This window comes from Desmodus rotundus, chromosome 2, assembly GCF_022682495.2.
Source record: "Desmodus rotundus isolate HL8 chromosome 2, HLdesRot8A.1, whole genome shotgun sequence".
NCBI lineage: Eukaryota > Metazoa > Chordata > Mammalia > Chiroptera > Phyllostomidae > Desmodus > Desmodus rotundus.
In genome coordinates this window covers 159,186,928-159,206,841 of record NC_071388.1, presented here as the reverse complement: position 1 = coordinate 159,206,841, position 19,914 = coordinate 159,186,928, and the positions used below count along the sequence as shown (strand labels likewise).

At 37.4% G+C, this 19,914-nt stretch overlaps 1 protein-coding gene across 7 annotated transcripts in view; it reads right to left on the bottom strand.

Moving 5' to 3' along the window:
• METAP1D (methionyl aminopeptidase type 1D, mitochondrial) overlaps nucleotides 1-19,914 on the bottom strand; it is a 78,548-nt gene that overhangs the window by 22,948 nt on the left and 35,686 nt on the right. Inside the window, exon 1 of one of the 7 annotated variants that reach the window (XM_045196258.3) lies at nucleotides 9,296-9,416. The exons of 4 other annotated variants lie outside the window; for them this stretch is intronic. In XM_045196258.3, coding sequence (XP_045052193.1) covers nucleotides 9,296-9,374 — 79 coding nt within the window. In that variant the 5' untranslated portion in view covers nucleotides 9,375-9,416. Of the gene's footprint in view, nucleotides 1-9,295; nucleotides 9,417-19,914 lie in introns of those variants that run through there. 2 more of the 7 variants (XM_053918778.2, XM_053918779.2) reach the window with 2 other exon arrangements.

Below are 19,914 nucleotides of genomic sequence, written 5' to 3'. Positions count from 1 at the left end.
TAGGTGAAATGAAGAAATGGGCTTAGGTCAATATGTGCCTTTTGAAGATACTGGTCCCCCACTTAATGTGGCCAAAAAAAGGGAGGGGGCAAGATCCTCAACTTTATCATATAGTAATTAATAAATAGTAATTAACAAATTACCTAAACAGAGAGTGAGCAAAATTAAAGTCCCCAATCCCAGTGATATTCAGGGTCACAGGTTAACCAAACTACAGTATCTGCCACAGATCATTCTATAAAAGGTTTGTTGAACTTTCTATAATAAGCACCATTTCCTTATAAAAGCACTGTTTCACACACCTAAGACTAATATAATGTTATATGTCAATTATATGTCGATTTTAAATGTAAGTAAATAAATAAAAGCATTGCTCATACCTTCTTATAACTATGCCTAACTTCCAATTTGCTACTCTCAATGTTACAGCTAATTTGATGCACGACGTCCATCATCAGATGCAGGAACACCAGCCAGGTTTCCACCAGCCAGGGGATGGTGTCTCCATCTCTGGACACCCTTATTCTCTCACGACCCACAGTATACCCTCTTTTGTTAAAGCTATTTTTGGAAACAAGGTTTAGGTGTGTACTGGTTATTGCAAGGGGCAAGCTGACTAATCTGAAGTTTAGAAGATGTCAGTAGAAAACCATCAGAAACCTCATGAGAGCAGAAGAGCCCCAGATCAGCAAGGAGCTGCTTTGGACTAATTTGATCTTAGACATGATCGTAGTGAGTGCTGTCACTGTTGGCTATGTAATAGAAACTCTATGTAGGGTTTTATTAGGCAGTAAATCTATATTGTTTGTTATGAACACTAGAATATTTACTGTTATCACAGGTAATAATAAGAATTATTTTCTGGGGTGGGGGGCAGGGGTGGGGAGAATATGCAGACAACTGTAATTGAACAGCAATAAAATAATTAAAAACTAAAATAAAGTAAAATAAAATGTTCTTTGGGGAACTTAATACTACCCCGGTTAAAAAAAAAAAGAATTATTTTCATTGTCACAAAAATTCTATCAGTGCCTAGTTTCAGCTGAACATTGGAAATTATAAGCAACTGCTTCTTTCACTTCACAGAGGAGCACGCTGTGCGGCCTGCATGTCTCCTGAAACTGCTATATGTCCTCTGGGCCCTGCAGCACATTTTTCATATTTTAAATTTGAGTTGCAATAAAATCTACGTTATGATTTTAAATATTTTTATATTTGGTAATAGCATCAGTTTCTAAATGCTGCATCTTATCTCCCTTTACAGATTAGGTCTGAAAGGTGGGGTTACAGAACTCAAGTATGACAGAGGGAGGGATGCATTTTAAATAACTTATGTTGCTGCACACGTATGCCCTGTATTTACTGGCCTCTTACTCAGGGTCCAGTTTAATTGTTATCTGCTCATGCATTCTATACCACATAATGAAACGCTTCCATTTCACCCACTGAGCCCTGGGTTTTTATGTGTACCTCTACCAATGACCCTTAATTAAGCCGATTTTACCCTTGAAAATGCGAGGGGTTTTTTTTTGGTGAGCAAGTATTTTTAAGGGAGAGGTCTGAATGAACTTTCAAAGAGACACTTAAATATTTGTTATTTTAAGCAGTTGTAAAACTGAACAAAGCATATTTGTACTCAAGTGAGGGCTACCAATACTTATATTTTTCACTGTACATTTCCAGGGGAGCACTTTCACCCTGCAGTGTGCCATCAATTCCCAGTTATGTTACATTTCAGAGGTATCAAATATCTGAATAGAAAACAACACAGTAAAGTAGCCTATACTACTTTATATTAGCTAATAATGTCAACCAGAGATAATATGTAATTTAAAAGACACCTGTAAAATGTCTTACTGAGTGTATTTTTTCACAATGATCAGCAAATGCCAAAGTCTAGTAACTAAACTATTATTTATAGCATATCAACATCTAATTGATTTTACAAATAGAGGCAATTATTTTGGATGAAGGGAGGAATGCCTGCCAGATTTAAATGATTTATGATTACTAAGAGAGAAAACAACAATGTTTTGCTAATTCATTTTCAAATACAGCTCTTACACTCACTGATAATTTAAATTTTAAACCAAATGATTTGCTTAAATAATACATTAACTTAAAAAAAGCAAATTGAGATTTTTTAACTGTTTAGAAATATTGCTTCCTACAGTAGGCTCAGAAGGGACCGCACCATAGAAATACACTTTCAAGGCAGAATTAGAACCACAGAAAGATCACACTTCATGAACTCCAACCCAGAGTAGGAGCTCAGGCTGTCACAGCACTGTGTGTTTTGGGTGCAAAAGAGAACAGTGCAAATGCACCCATGCCTTATATTTCTTGACTAAAACAGAAGCTCAGGTTTCACAAGAAATAACCTGTGCATTTGTTGAAGAGAAAAAACCCAGCTAAGGGAATGCCCTAGGCTGAAGCAGATACTGATTGGGCAAAGCTAAAGGACAAGGGCCCTTGATACTAAACAAAAGCAAATCCATTCTGTTGACAGACGCTGATTACATCAAAGCAACAAGGAACTCCTCCAATTCCAGTTTTTTAAAAAAACAATTAATATTCTACCATCTACACAATAAGGCCAAAGTAAGTTTTTAAACCGATCATAATAAACATTATTAAACTTGTTTTCAAAAAGTTTCAGTTCAGTTGAAGATTATTCTGGTGTGTTTTTTAGCTATGGGTTTCTCCAAACAGTGGTTTATTCATTCCCATGGACATGTCTGGGGAGCCACACTGGCCATGCCATCAGCCCCTTCCTTCCAGGGGTTAACTGCTCTGGCTGCCAAATAAAATACAGAGTGAGCCATGTAATTATGGAGACAGTCAAAGGGCAGGCTCTATTTTGAAATCTATTTGCACAGACAAGGTCTTCCAATTGAGCTTACAGGAAACAAGCTGGTAAAGAGCCTCCTTCTCCCCAGATGCTTTCCACACTTTTTCTCCAATTCAGGAAATCATGGATATGGACACCATACACCATTGCTTCCTGGATTTCAAGCTAAGATGCCATTACACGAAGGGTAAGATCTATTTCACAAACCCTTAAGAAACATTTTATCCCCTAATTAACAGCATTTGGAAACAGCCTCTGAATGATAAAGCTACAGTGTTTATTAAACAACATTTATACAGAGAATGCAGACCCAGTCATTATGCAGGTATTAGAAAACAGATCATTTTTTTAATGCTCAGTATAAAGCACAGTTGAGTCTAAAGTATACTGGCATAAATACCTATCTGAAGTAAAGATTCTACTTGACATCCAACAGTGTTGTTCTTAAAGGCACTGCAATGTGACATTCTGTGGTCTTAAAAGGTAGAGTTCAAGTTATTTATAGCTAAGACTGCTAAAACAGTAACAAAGACCCACAGAAATAAAAAAAAGAAATGTGTAAAATATTTTAAGTGACAAAAACATCGTAAGTCACTTTTATGCTGAAACAAAAATTTGTTGTCGTGGCGTAATGATCTCAGTTTGCGGTATCTCTGAGACTTCATCATTCTCATACACTACTAATCAAAGTAAGCAGTCAAATGAAGGTGTGATGGAGGTCCTCACCACAGACACTAGCTTGTGGATGTCAGAACTCCCAGCAGAGCCTGGGAGTCCTGGTTCCAGAGAAGACAAGCTGGAAAGTCAGCCAGAGTTGGAGTATTTCTGGGGAGAGGAAGAGCTGTGGCCTGAGGGCATTCTCTTCCAATAATAACAACATTGAAGAATGATGCCCAGGTCGTGGCAAAACATGACCTTCCCCAAGGCTCTATCAGGAAGTCGGTTCTGTGTACATCCCTCCTCCTTTTTAAAATTTATCAATACCAACTGATATAGTATAACATCAATGACAAGTTCAGAAAGGGTTTAAGAAAATACTTCATTTTGCTTCTTTACAAAAGCTAATTGGACAACATGTGATGATTCTTTAATGTACAATACTAGCACCCTGGGATCTATGATTTTAACAAAAAGCAGTCCCCCGCTTCTTGGGAGACAAAAACACCCACCTATTCTAGAAACACAGATTAACGAACATACCTACTTCCTAAAGTAGACTCGTGTTTGTGGGCCTAAAAAAAAATTTATTTAGGCTAGCCCAACCACAGCTGGGGAGGGGTGTTAATAATTATAATGAAGAACTCAAAGCCTAAAACTAAAAGCAGATCATTTGGTGGGCAAGTGGAAATTACATAGAAATCATTAACTTGTAAAAAAAAAATAAGACTACTGTATAAAATTTATCCATTTAAGATAAAAATGTTTACTTCAAAATTTTAATCTAAATTCATCTTTATAATCATAAAATGTTGAGTCACACTGAAATAGTATATGCTTAGAAAATCCTATTGTCTCTCAGCTAAAGTTTAGAGAAAGCAGCTTTTTAGCACTTCAACAATACATATACTCAGGCAACTTCATGGACAAAGAAATACTGTATTCTCCTAGGGGAAATGAAGGAGCTGTTTATTAGGGCTATGGTTAAAATGTAATAATTCATTCTAGTTGAGCCCTGTGAAAAATGTCATCAAAATATCATTTTCTTTGCCAGATTTTCTGGATGCCGTAATATCATTTAAATACAGAATAAAAGACAAACTCTGATCAGAGCAGAAGTACAAGGCCAAAATGAACCAAAAGCAAATGTTCCAACAAAGAAACAAGAAAGAATTTCACACAGTCCTGAGACCCAGAGAATGCACACTTCTGGGTTAGCACAGAACATCTGGCAAACTTCAACTTCCCAAAGTCTCCAGAAAAAAAAAAATACTCCCTGTTACCTCACACACTGTGGTTAAAGAAGAGGAAAACAGAAAAAATTTATATTCAAGCATGTAAGTAAGAATCAGAAAGAACAATTTCATAGAAATCACAATTTCACAGAAATCACACATGGGGTTCAATTTTAGAGAAAGTCCATATAAAAACATCATAAGTTTAAAATAATTGATATAGTAAGAAAGTCGTTTTTTAATTTAATTATTTTTTATTTTATATCTTTAATTACTTTTTCAAAAGCATATTCATACACACCACTTTCATGAAAATACTACTAAACATTAGTATTTTGGATAAAAATATTCAGTAATAGAAGACATAGGGACTTTTAGTTTATGATCAAAGTAACAGCTTTAATGTGAATATTTTTCAATTGTATTAAAGCATTTGAAAAGAGTGTAATTTTGGTCTTTATCTTACAATAGTGTCAACTGAATGCTATATGCAACATGCTTTAGTTATATTGTTAGATGTATTTTTTCTCGTTTTCCTCCTCTTTTCATGAGCTACTTAAAGTTATTTATGTGAACAATTGGTATAAAATAGCTCAAAGCTTTGACCAAACTGCAGTATTAATACCAACCCCTCCGCCAAACCTACGATCTTAATATTTTCCTGAGAATGGTTTCACTGTATAACTCCAAGTGAAAGACACGAAATAAAAAGAAAACATTTTAGCACAAACCCTACGGTGGTTGTTATAACAACTGTGGGGGTTTTGTCTCTGCCCTGCAACCAGGCCACAGGAGTGGTGGGTAGGTAGGTAGGTAGGTCTACAATCACAAGCTAAAACGAAAAAGCTAAAGCTCCAGGAAAACAATGTATTTCCAAATGTCTGTAGTTGTGATTACATATTAGAGACAATGGCAGCTAAGATCACTCATTAGGTATTATTTTCACAAGAAAAATAAAGAGAAAATACACAGTAGCTTCTTTAGTAAAAGACAAAGTTCCAAACGACCAGAAGGCAGCTTTTTGGACTGATGCAGTTATGTTGTCACAAATAGTTTTAAATTCAATTCAACTGTGCAGACTTAGTTAACCACATGAATAAATAATCACTCCACAGTTTTAGGCATGGATGCAAAAAGTGCAATGTATTAAAATGGTGCAGGCTTAAAAGAAGAGTCCAACAGAAGCCTCTTTACAAACTGGCCCTTGTATTTTTTTCTTCAGATATGGATGCTCAACATAAAACCATTATTTTTTGAACTGAAGATTAAAAATTAAAACCACCACCATAGTTAACAAAATGTATACTGTAACTGTACAAGGAAGGCAGCCTCTTACAACTGAAAACACAATTCTACTTGAAAACCTTAGCTGGCTGAGATTATTCACTTAGTGAAATGACAAATTCACTATCTCATTTTTAGATTCAAGTCTTCAACCTAACCACAATACCAAAATCTTTGATGTGTACAATATTTGAAATGTGTTTACATCTAATGTGAAATGTACTGAATATTTTTTGAACTATACTTCTACCAGTGTTACAAAAAGAAAACCAATTCCAAAATACCTAAATAAAATATTGCCAATTTGAAGGTAAAAAGCAGGAAACATTGTGGAATTTAAAACACTTTATATTTTGTTAGTGAATGGGGTTTTCCTTCAAAATTGTGCCGCCCTAATTATATGTGATCTCTTGTTTAAATTGGTTTCCTTCTCTGGCACTAGTTGGTTCAGTTGGACAAGTTAGTTAAGCTCTCTCAGCCTTAGTTTCCTCATCTGTTAACAGGAACACCTTCCTTACAGGATTGCTATGATAATTGTATGACATGAGGCCTGGAAAGTGGCACAAGGTAAGCACTTGATAAATGGTAATTATGATCACTGGTTGCCGGACTGTGGGAGAAGGTCACTCTAAAATGGACTATCAATAGGTAGAAACCAGCCTGAATTTCAAACTGTGCTTTGGATAATTCACAAAGTGCACTGGTCCCAGAGATGCTACTTAAAAACCACTTCATCCAAACCACTGGACCTTTTCTAGCTTTATCACAGGACCACCCTGATAATACTTTACAAACTAGACAGCATCTCATGATTGTAGTGTACAGAGAGAATGCTTAAACTCCGTAAATTATGCACAGCCCAATTCTGAAAATTTTCTGAGAGTTCTTGGTGGAGCCTTCCTAAGATGCTGATGCCTAATTGTGAGGTTCTAAGGAATATTTCTTCTTCCATTCACAGGCATAACAGACCCCAGCTTTTCTCAAGAATCATATCCTTCCAAACACATAAGTATATTGAATAGTTTTTATATTTGTAGAAAGGGTGAAATGGAAAAATCATGGTATAGAAAGATTCCACTTGGCAATGAAGACATTCCCTATGAAGTTCACTATCACAAACAATTTTTTAAAAGATTTTATTTATTTATTTTTGAATAGAGGGGAAAGGAAGGAGAAAGAGAGGGAGAGAAGCATCAATGTGTGGTTGCCTCTGGCAAGATCCCCAGTAGAGACCTGGCCCGCAACCCAGGCATGTGTCCTGACTGGGAATCGAACCAGTGACTCTTTGGTTCGAAGCATGCGCTCAATCCCCTGAGCTATACCAGCCAGGGCTATCACAAACAATTTTAAGGATTAGATAGGAACACTGCTATTTTTATTATGTTACTAAATAGTGTTTAGTCAACATTGTGCTTATCCATAAACTGTTTTGTTGTTGTTGGTAAGTTCTGTAACTTAAAGTTTGTAAGAATTTCAACATATTTGTCTCAGTGTACAACTATTTAATAGAAATATCCTAGCGCTTACCAAATCTTATTGTTTAAATGCACCAAGAAGTCTTCTTTGCATAAAAATTCCTGTTTATTAAACAGTGACACAGGAAGAACTTATTTATATTTCAAGTGCTACCAACATACATCATTTATGACAAAAAAAGGCAAGTACTCCACAAGAAATGCTCAATCACTGCCAATCACAAACACTAAAGTATACATAAACCAAAGTAAGCCATGTGAACTGTACTAAATTCAGCTAAACACAGAACTGCCAACAGAGCAAACAAAAAACAAATAATTATCAGTGACTCACAGACATATTACACAATACACAAAATAACTTATAAAGGTGTAACCATGGAAACTTGATAATCTAAATTCAGTGCCTTAAAATTTTCCATTTATTTAAACACTGTGTAAATGATGTCTTTACAAAATTTAATTATTTCAAAAGTAGTCAAAGCTTATCTTTGTTATCTGATCATTGATCAAAATAGTTTCAACTATAAATTAGCTGTCTTTAAAATTATTCAAGGACCAATTTAATGAAAGCATGATAAAAATGTCAAATCATTTTTCTGATTTTTCAGCAAACTGTTATTTTTATAACCACTGATTAACAATTGAAAAACTCAACTATATACAATAAATCCTGTAATAGTCAAATATTAAACCACACTTTGACATAAAGACTTTCAAACTTACACTGTTGCATGCAACCACCCCTACTTCCTCTAATTAGCAAATAAAGCTATTAGTGGTTTCAGTTTATAGGTTATTTTCATTGACAATTACCATTTGAATAGTTTAATATTTAATGCCATAGTCAGTCTTAATGTCTTATAATTTATTTCATAAGCAACATAAGTAAAACATTATTTTTTTAATTCACTGGCTCCCACACTTAAGATGTAATGTTCAGTGTGTATTTCATTATGTAGATGAGCAATGGATGTTGTTTGACATGATTTAAATGGGTCAACAGTATTTTCCTACTCACATTAATCATTCAGACAGCTAGAATGAAAAAAAAGGCCCTGAAAACTAAAACTAGAGAATCTATTCACACAAATGACACTCACCATTGGCGGGTTATCTAGGATGTGGTTAAGGAGAAGGAAGAGTTGCAGACTTTGAACACATGTTTCATTATTTATTCAGAAACCACTTCAAGATCTTAGCTCCATTTTCAGAATCCAAGTGAACACCCACAGAGACAGATTTGTGAGATAACAAAGTGTAACTTCAAAAAAAGCATCAGATGGAAATCTGTTTAAAAAAACTTTTTCATTTGAGAAGAAAAAATAAAATTTGGGGAGCCCAGCTCCAATAAGGCTGGGTCCCAAGGGTAGGGTCAGACGTATAGTATCTATAAAAACATACGGTAGCACAGATGAAGACACAGCCCTCACTCTGGACAATAATTCTGACTCGCCTGCTGAGGGCTCCTAGAAAGTGACAAAGAGAAGGGGAACAAGAAAAAGCAGAACCATCCCTTAGAAAGAGCTGCAGATCTCCTGGATCCAGCCCTGAGTCAACCAGAAAGAATCTGACCAGGAACATGGAGCGCAACAGACGTGAACTCACAAACAGCAACTCCACAGTTTCCTTTTTCTCGCCATGTCACAACTGACTTTACATCGGGTGTGACAGAGAGATGACTTGGTCTACCACTCAATGTGCCAGAATACTATTCTGCACAACCATCCTACCACTTCGTGTGTTCCTTATGATTCAGGTACATTCTGAAAACAAGTATGGAAATGACGTACAGTCACGCCCCTCCCAAGGGAAGCTCTTTAGTGGGTCTTTGGCAGCTGTGAAGACAGTGTCTAGCATTAACTTTTTCATTCTGAATCCTCTTCTGAAAGGTCATCCTCTTAGTTAGTGGATGTGCTCTGCCTTCTCCTGAAACCACAAAGAATGGGCCAGAGTTCATGAGAAGCCCACGTTTCGTTTTCCTTATGAAAATCATACTTATGTGGTATTAGATATTTTTATAACAATGATGAAAACGCAGAAAGAGTAAATAATAAAAAACAGCAAAAGTCTTCCTCAATTGATCATTGCTGACATTCAGCAAATACACTTTAGAACATTTCTCTATGTATCCACAAATATATACTATTATATTTTTATAGGATATTAATTTCATATTTTAAACATATTCTATCTATACATGTAGTTTTATTAAACAGCTATTTTAAAAGCAATTAATTTATCTCTGTAATATATGGAGACATCTGTCTCTAACAAAACAATATAGATCTACATGATCCTTTTTAGGCCTCCTGGGTTGCTTTAGTGGTTTCATAGTATTCCTTTTATGGATGGGTCACACAGTACTTTATTTGACCAATGATGAGTATTTAGGTAGGAGTTGTTTTTAGTTTTTTTTCCTTGCATAATATACTTTTTATAAATACAGCTGCACATATGATCAGTTATTCTTTTTAGTTTAAGTTCCTAAAAGTAGAATTCTTTGGGTTAAAAAGCATGCAAAATTTTGACATATTTGCAAAGCTATTCTCCATAAAATAGCAATTTATATTCCCATGGTACTTATTTGCCTATACCCTCACCAATATCATTGCTAGTCTCATAAATGAAAAATGGTATCTCACTTTTACTTATTTTTGTTCAGATATTGCTGAGGTTGAAGACATTTCCCTTTATTTATATATTTGTACTCTTTTGTGATTCTCCATTTAGGCCTCTTGGTGTTTAAAAAGTTTCTTACTAAATTTATTGGGGTGACATTGGTCAATGGGATCATATAGGTTTCAAGTGTACATTTCCACAATATGAGATCTGTATATCGCACTACAGATTTTGGGTTGTTTATTCTTAGGAGTACTCTGAGAATCTATGTACTATGTTGTTTCAAATGTTTTTTCAGTTTGCCATTTGCATTTCAACTGTATTTAAAGTGTTTTGGCCATACAATTAATTGGGTTTACATTGAATATATGGATTAATCTAGGGAGAATATAACTCTTTACAATATTTAGTTGTTTTTATTTAAGATGAGATTTCTTCACATTTGCTGTAGTATTTGTAATAACCTTCTGTAGAGATCAAATGTTTTCTTTACAAAGGTCCTGCACATTTCTTATTATTTGTTTATTCCTAGTTATTTTATATTCTTGGTTGCTTTATAAATAGAATGTTTTCCACTAAACTTTCTGCCTAAATACAGAGCAGTAATCTTAAACTTATTTTTCTTTAGTTTAAAAAATTGAAGAATGATACTTTAGTGTCACATTTTTATGTTTCTTAATATATATAAAAAATAAAACATACATACAGACTCTCACTTTTTCCATTAAAAAAGGAGTTGAGACAAACTGGGGTTAACTACACTTTCCTGTCCATCACAGCCAACTTACCCTCTCTTACCTTGTCTCTCCCAAATATTATTCTGAAGTGCTAAACCAGGTGGGTTAACAGGTGCTAAAATGCCAACAAACTAAAGGCACCAAAAAGAGAAAGACAGACTGGTGGCAGGGGTTGATATTTAAAATATTTCCAAAAACTGATGACCTAATCACGGGGTTGTGGGGAGAATCAGAACATTTTAAGATTTATTATTCTATACTTACTTATCTAAGTTTACAGTTTAGTCTTTGTCAGCCTTATGAACAAGGACTCTGTATGACACTAGTTTCTAGGATCCTCTTGTACTCAGTTTGATTTGCCCCTAGAAAGAGCAGTAAATCTTAAAAGTTGTAGACGGGCTAGGGGAATCCTCTCTCTATTGTTCCCTTTAAGCAAATGTTCTCCTGATGTATTTTTTTTCTCCGTGAGTTTCATGATACTCCTTCTAACTCCACCTACAAGTTTGGAAAGTCACCATACTATACAATTGACAGGAAAAAAATGACTATTTTTTTTGCATTACAAATATCTGATCTTTAGACAATAACATGAAAGAATTTATTACACCCTTTCCCCTTCTTTTTCCTGTATTTGAATTTTTAATAAAAAGTTTTAAAAGTATTTGATTCAGCACTAAGAAATTATCTTTTCTAAAGAAGTATGGGTAATGGAAGGGTTATTTTAAATCTGGGATGCTGTTTATACATGAAAAAACAAAGCATTTAAAATGAGCATTGAGCTGCAGTTGCTCCTGGGCTGTAGCTAGGAATGCCCAAGACTAGTGCTTCTTGATGGTGAAACTATAAAGTTATTCACACATTTCTTTTTTCTTTTTTTTTTTTTCCAGTCACCCTTCTTCTTTTTTTTTTTTTTAATATATTTATTGATTATGCTATTACAGTTGTCCCATTTCCCCCCCCACTCCACTCCATCCTGCCCACCCCCCTCCCTCCCACATTCCCCCCCCATAGTTCATGTCCATGGGTCATACTTATAAGTTCTTTGGCTTCTACATTTCCTACACTATTTTTACCCTCCCCCTGTCTATTTTCCACCTATCTTCTATGCTACTTATTCTCTGTACCTTTACCCCCCTCTCCCCCTCCCACTCCCTTATTGACAACCCTCATGTTCTAGTTGTTTGCCTAGTTTGCTCTCGTTTTTGTTTTATGTGTGGTCGTTAATAACTGTGAGTTTGGTGTCATTTTTACTGTTCCTATTTTTGATCTTTTTCTTAGGTAACTCCCTTTAACATTTCATATAATAAGGGCTTGGTGATGATGAGCCTCTTCAACTTGACCTTATCTGAGAAGCACTTTATCCTCCCTTCCATTCTAAATGATAGCTTTGCTGGATATAGTAATCTTGGACGTAGGTCCTTGCGTTTAATCTTGGGTAATGTAATTATGATGTGTCTTGTTGTGTTCCTCCTTGGGTCCAGCTTCTTTGGGACTCTCTGAGCTTCCTGGACTTCCCGGAAGTCTATTTCCTTTGCCAGATCGGGGAAGTTCTCCATTATTTGTTCAAATAAGTTTTCAATTTTTTGTTCTTCCTCTTCTCCTTCTGGCACCCCTAGAATTCGGATGTTGGAACGTTTCAAGGTGTCCTGGAGGTTCCTAAGCCTCTCCTCATTTTTCCAAGTTCTTGTTTCTTCATTCTTTTCTGGTTGAATGTTTGTTTCTTCCTTCTGGTCCATACCATTGATTTGAGTCCCAGTTTCCTTCTCATCACTATTGGTTCCCTGTACATTTTCCTTTGTTTCTGTTAGCATAGGCTTCATTTTTTCATCTGTTTTTCGAATAGATTCAACCAAGTCTGTGAGCATATTGATAACCAGTGCTTTGAACTGTGCATCCGATAGGTTGGCTATCTCTTCGTCGCTTAGTTGTATTTTTTCTGGAGCTTTGAAGTGTTCTGTCATTTGGGCCATTTTTTTTGTTTGTTTGTCTTGGAGCGTCTGTTACTTTAAGGGGCGGAGCCTCAGGTGTTCACCGGGGCGGGGTATTGCTGGTCGCTGCGCTGTGATGCTGTACGTGGGGGTGGGGCCGAGAGGGAGCAATGGCGCCCGCTTCACTCTCCTCCGGATTTCAGTCTTTCACTCCGCTACCCACAATCAAACTGGGCCCCTCTGGTGCTGGTTCCCGAGTAAGTGGGCCTGTGCACACTCTAGGCCCCTGTGGGTCTCTCCAACAACCTCTCCTGTGAGGCTGGGAGTCTCTCCTGCCGCCCCAACCCCCAGGGGCGCTTTCAATCAGAGGTTTGAGGCTTTATTTCCCCGAGCTGGAGCCCTGGGTTGCGCAGTGGTCTGCTTCTCTGCCCGCCGTTCATCCGGTTTATCTGTGGGCAAATGTGGTGCCGCAAGGTGCTACCTGCCACTCTGCCTGCCCCACTCTCCGCCACTCTGAGTCCGGCCCTCTGGGTTTATCTGTGCAAATGTGGGGCCGCAGGGTCTGCTAGTGCTCGGACTGCCTGCGCCATTTGTCCCACACTCCGCCAGTCTCAGTCCCGCCACAGCCACGCGAGTCCTCTCCACCCCAGTGCCGTCTCCGCCCCTCCTACCAGTCTGGATGAATGATTATTTTCTGTTTCCTTGGTGTTGGTCCCCCTTGCTGTTCGATTCTCTGTCAGTTCTGGTTGTGCGAGGAGGCGCAGTGTGTCTACCTACGCCGCCATCTTGGTTCTCAGTCCCACACATTTCTAATTTACAGTCCACAGCCACAACAGTAATCCTGGGGCCCAGAGTTTTAGTTGCTCATATACCATGCTAGTCAAACTCTTAAGTGAACAAGGCTGGACATTAGTTTCTGAGTGCACTGTGATGTAAGTTTAGATCCCAGCTGGGATCTAAAAATGTGTTTCGGGCTTGTCCATCATGACGAAGTACAGAGACTTGGAAAGTCTTCCCAGAAGTTCAACGATGGAAGTGTTGAAGAACACTACAGAGTGAGGGAAGGTCTATTTCTACCTTTGTGTTGTAAAACGTGAGGCAGCAAGTAGATTTTTGCATTAAAAAAATCTACTAGGTAGGTATTTCAGGAATAATGTGTATCAGATAGGAAGGCTACAAATCCATAAAGGAGGTTGCGGTGGACTGACATGGGCAGAATTCACACTTACATCTGAAGTTTCATCATTACCAAGTCCGCCCTGCCCTCAGGTTTGCCAGCACTAGATGATACTGATCTCATGGAGCAATCTGAAAAAGACTGGCAATTTTGGTTTTGGTGACTGCTAACTTCAGACCTCATAAATATTAAGTAACTCTAGTCTTTTTGCCTCTAGCCAACCGGCCTGACTGCAATTTTCAGCCACAAGTGGCAAACTGACATTGAGAATTTATGAGCTTTACCATTTAGTAATGCACATTTCCTTTGAATTATTCTAGCCTATAGCCTGAAGCAGATTATAATTATCATTCCTTTTGCCACACAAGTCTGAAGATCTACAAGTGGTTCAGATAGCGACATTAATATGTTTCAATGTTTTAGGTAGACTGGTCAATAAAAGCTCATATATGACATATGAAAAGCAGATGAATTTTTTTGTATTGCTAGAATTTTTTAACTATCTTAGCTAATTAAACTTTGGTCCCAGTCACAGTGTGTCTATGATTCCCTAACTCATTAGAGATGTTTTTCAGTTTACTATCAAAACAACAATGGCATATTGTACAGTGTGCTTGAAGCAGAATATTCGGGTAGGTGATCTATACTATAGATAAAGTTGGTTCTACACTAAGATAAATATGCGGACTTAGCTGTTTGGAAAGCATTTTCTTACATAAACAATGTGGCTAAGTTCTCAGGCTAGCCTATTTGCCCATACTTTAACCGAAATACTACACATCTGTAACGATAACAAAAAGCTAGGAAACATTCAGCTGCAAGCACCTAGTATTTCAGCTACATTATGTGCTAACTGAGCTAGCCTGGGATTGTTGCTGCCATTTACAATATGGTTTCTTACAGAACAGGTGCTCCACATTGTTGGGCAATTAGGAAACGTGAGAAGTCCATTTTACTGCCTTCTACTTCCCATTTTCAGCCTCCTTCTCTCAACTGGAAAGTAGATGGAGGCTGAGCAGCACTGAAAGCACTACAGAGAAAAGGACAAGGTCAAGTCTCATCCTTTCTTATAAAGCCTGTACCAGTTTCAGAGCCAGGATTCTCATGTTGCTTCAACTTTTTCCAACTTCTAGAGCAAGTGAAAAAAATCAAGTCTGTTTTGAAGTTCAAGCAACCCCTCTTACCTAATCCTTAACACCAGAGTGAACATGTCATGCCCAATGCAGCCACCCTGATGGGAAACATGGAGGCTCTGGAGGACTGGCACCACTCTACCCAGACTTCACCAATATGGGCAGGAGGTGTAGCTAATAATTGTTCAGGACTTAAATGGAGCAAGTGTAACTGAACTGTCTAGCTTCAGTTCTGGCTCTAAGATTTACTAGCTGTCAACCTTCAACAAGTTATTTAACAATTCTGTGCCTTATTTTCTTCATCTGTTAAAAATGGGAAAATAAAAATTGTTGTAAGGATTAAATAAGTTCATAGATACTTGTTTAGCATGGCAGCTGGCACATAGAGATCAATAAGTTAAGCTATCACTCCATATAGGTTTAATATCACTATGAAAGAAAAAGGTACTATTTTCCATTGTAATTATTCAATATTTTGCAGGAGATACTTGCAAATCAGTTTTCACTTAAATTTTTGCTCACTAAGATTAGTAACCATTGGTGGATAGTAATAGTAATAGTAATTACTACTCTAATAGTAATTTTCTATTTGATTTTGCATTTTTTAAATAAAATTCATTGGTGTTATATTGGTTAATAAGATTATATGTTTTTTTTACTTACTTAGTTTTTTAAAATATATTTATTGATTATGCTATTACAGTTGTCCCATTTCCCCCCTTCACTCCCCTCCATCCTGCCCATCCACTCCCTCCCACATTCCCCCCCCTAGAGTTCATGTCCATGGGTCATACATATAAGTTCTTTGGCTTCTACATTTCCTACACTATTCTTACCCTCCCCCTGTCTATTTTCTACCTACCATTTATGCTACTTATTTCTGTACCTCTCCCCCCCCCCGACTCCCCTGTTGATAACCTTCCATGTGATATCCATTTCTGTGGTTCTGTTCCTGTTCTAGGTGTTTGCTTAGTTTGCTTTTGTTTTTGTTTTAGGTGTGGTTGTTAATAACCATAAGTTTGCTGTCAGTTTTACTGTTCATATTTTTTTATCTTCTTTTTCTTAGATAAATCCCTTTAACATTTCATATAATAAGGGCTTGGTGATGATGAACTCCTTTAACTTGACCTTATCTGAGAAGCACTTTATCTGCCCTTCCATTCTTAATGAAAGCTTTGCTGGATAGAACAGTCTTGGATGTAGGTCCTTGCCTTTCATGACTTGGAATACTTCTTGCCAGCCCCTTCTTGCCTGTAAGGTCTCTTTTGAGAAATCAGTTGACAGTCTTATGGGAACTCCTTTGTAGGTAACTGTGTCCTTTTCTCTTACTGCTTCTAAGATTCTCTCCTTATCTTTAATCTTGGGTAATGTAATTCTGATGTGCCTTGGTGTGCTCCTCCTTGGGTCCAGCTTCTTGGGGACTCTCTGAGCTTCCTGGACTTCCTGGAAGTCTATTTCCTTTGCCAGATTAGGGAAGTTCTCCTTCATTATTTGTTCAAATAAGATTTCAAGTTTTTGCTCTTCCTCTTCTCCTTCTGGTACCCCTATAATTCGGATGTTGGAACGTTTAAAGATGTCCTGGAGGTTCCTAAGCCTCTCCTTATTTTTTTGAATTCTTGTTTCTTCATTCTTTTCTGGTTGGATGTTTCTTTCTTCCTTCTGGTCCACACCATTGATTTGAGTTTCAGTTTCCTTCCTATCACTATTGGTTCCCTGTACATTTTCCTTTGTTTCTCTTAGCATAGCCTTCATTTTTTCATCTGGTTTTCGAACAAATTCAACCAATTCTGTGAGCTTCCTGATTACCAGTGTTTTGAACTGTGCATCTGATAGGTTGGCTATCTCTTGGTTGCTTAGTTGTATTTTTTTCTAGAGCTTTGATCTGTTCTTTCATTTGGGCCTTTTTTTTTTTTTTTTTGGTCTTGGCGCGCCTGTTATGTAAAGGGGCAGAGCCTTAGGTGTTCACCCGGGCAGGGTAATGCTGATTGCTACCTTGTGACGCTGTATGTGGGGGAGGGGCCAAGAGGGAGCAATGGCACCTGCTCCACTCTGCTGGTTTTCAGTCACTCCCTCTGCTACTCACAATCAAATTGGGTCCCTCTGGTGCTGATTCCCGAGTGGGTGGGCTTGTGCACACTCTAGGCCCCTATGGGTCTTTCCAACGAACTCTCCTGAGAGGCTGGGAGTTTCTCCTGCTGCCACCTCAACCCCCATGGGTGTTTGAGGCTTTATTTCCCCACGCTGGAGCCCTGGGTTGTGCGGTCTGCTTCGCTCCCCCTCCATTCCTCCCAGTTTATGTATGCGCGAATGTGGGGATGTGGGGTCTGCTAGCTGCAGCCTGGCCTGCCTCGTTCCACAATCTGCCATGTCTCTGGGTCCGGCCGCCTTGCCTCGAGTCCTCTCTGCTCTGGCTGCCCGTCTCCACCCCTCCTACCAGTCTGGATGAATGTTTCTTCTTTATCTCCTTGATTGTCAGACTTCCATGTAGTTCGATTTTCTGTCAGTTCTGGTTGTTTTTTGTTTTTAAATTGTCGTTCTCCTTCTTTTGGTTGTGCGAGGAGGCACAGTGTGTCTACCTACGCCTCCATCTTGGCTGGAAGCCCTGCCTTGGACCTACTTACTTAATTTTTATTCCATTTCCATTACCATTTAGTTCCCTTATATCCCTCATTCCCCTGCAATCATGCAATCACCACACTGCCGTCCACATCCATGAGCCCTGTTTCGTTTTTGATCAATCCCTCCACCCCTTCCCCCTGCCTTAGCTGTCATCCTGCTCTCTTTGAGTCTGCCTCTATTTTGCTTGTTAGTTTAGTTTGTTCATTAGATTCCATATATGAGTGCAATCATATCGTACTTGTCTTTCTCTGACTGGCTTATTTCACTTAGCATAATGTTCTCCAGGTCCATCCATGCTGTTGGAAAGGGTAAAACTTTCTTCTTTTTTTAAGGCCAAGTAGTATTCCATTGTGTAAATGTCCCACCGTTGTTTTATCCACTCATCTACTGATGGACATTTGGGCTGCTTCTATATCTTGGTGATTGAAAATAATGCTGCAATGAATACAGGGGTGCTTATGTTCTTTCAAATTAGTATTTTGGGTTCCTTTGGATATATTTCCAGAAATGGGATTGGTAGGTCAAAAGGCAGATCCCTTTTAGTTTTGTGAGGTATCTCCATATTGCTTTCCACAATGGCTGCACCAATCTGCATTCCCACCAACAATGCAAAAGGGTTCCCCTTTCTCCACATCCTCAACAACACTTGTTGTTTGTTGGTTTATTGATTACAGCCATCCTGACAGGTATGAGATGGCATCTCATTGTGGTTTGAATTTGCATTTCTCTGATGATTAGTGACATTGGGCATCTTTTTATATGTCTGTTGGCCATCTGTATGTCCTCTTTGGAGAAGTGTCTATTCAGGTCCTTTGCCTATTTTACAATTAGGTTGTTTGTTTTATTGGTGTTGAGTTTTATACATATTAGATATTAACCCCTTATCAGATGTATCAGTGAATGTGTTCTCCCATTCTGTGCATTGTCTTTTCATTTTGTTGATGTTTTCCTTTGCTGTGCAAAACCTTTTTAGTTTGATATAGTCCCATTTGTTCATTTTTTTCTCATTTCCCTTGCCTAGGAAGATATATCTGATAATATATTGCTATGAGTTATGTCTGAGATTTCACTACTTATGTTTTCTTCTAGGATTTTTATGGTTTTGGTTCTAACATTTAAGTCTTTGATCCATTTTGAATTTATTCTTGTGTGTGGTATCAGAAGGTGGTCTACTTTAATTTTTATGTGCATATCTGTCCAAATTTCCCAACACCATTTATTGAATAAACTATCATTAGCCCATTGTATGTGCTTGCTTCCTCTGTCGAATATTAATTGACTATAAAGGTGTGGATTTATTTCTGGGTCTCTGTTTTGTTCTATTGATCTATGTGTCTGTTTTTATGGCAGTATGATGCTGTTTTGACTACTATGGCCTTATAGTATAGATTGAAATGAGGTAGCATGATTCCTCCAACTCTGTTCTTTCTCAGGATTGCAGTTGCTATGCAGGGCCTTTTGTGATTCCATATAACTTTTTAAAATACTTGTTCTAGTTCTGTGAAATATGTTGTTGGAATCTTGATTGGAATTGTGTTGAATATAGAGATTGATTTGGGTAGTATGGACATTTTGACGATGTTAATTCTTCCTATTTTTAAAATTAAATTCATTGGTGTGATATTGGTTAATAAGATTATGTTAGTTTCAAGTGTACAATATTATATCATCTGTATATTGTATTTCATACTCATTACTCAAAGGTTAGTCTCCTTCTGTCACCATATACATATGTGATCTCCTTATCCCTCTTTTTAATTGGCTTTTATATACCGATATGGGCTTGTGGATATTTATTCTTTTCTTTGGATTATAATCCAATTCTATCATTGTTTTGTCGTTCAGACTCTTTCAGGTTGGTTTCTGTGCCTCTTTCAATATGCTTCATGTTCTGTCCCTTTATTTTTAGCATCCCTCATTTTCTGATATCACAAGATGCTCTATACTCATCTTATATTTCCTCTGCCCAATCTTGAAATCAATCCAAGGATCCCTAGTTCTTTTTACTGCAGAATGGTATTTAGGAACAAAGATATGGGCACTAAGTGTGCTGACTGATACTGGGAAAATTACTGATTCTATTTCCTTCAGTGAAATGAGTTAGGAGATATAAGCATACACAAGCATCTATATTTCTCTTCTTTATTTTTTTGCTGGATTTGGAAGTTCTTTATTTATTTACTTTGTAATATTCAA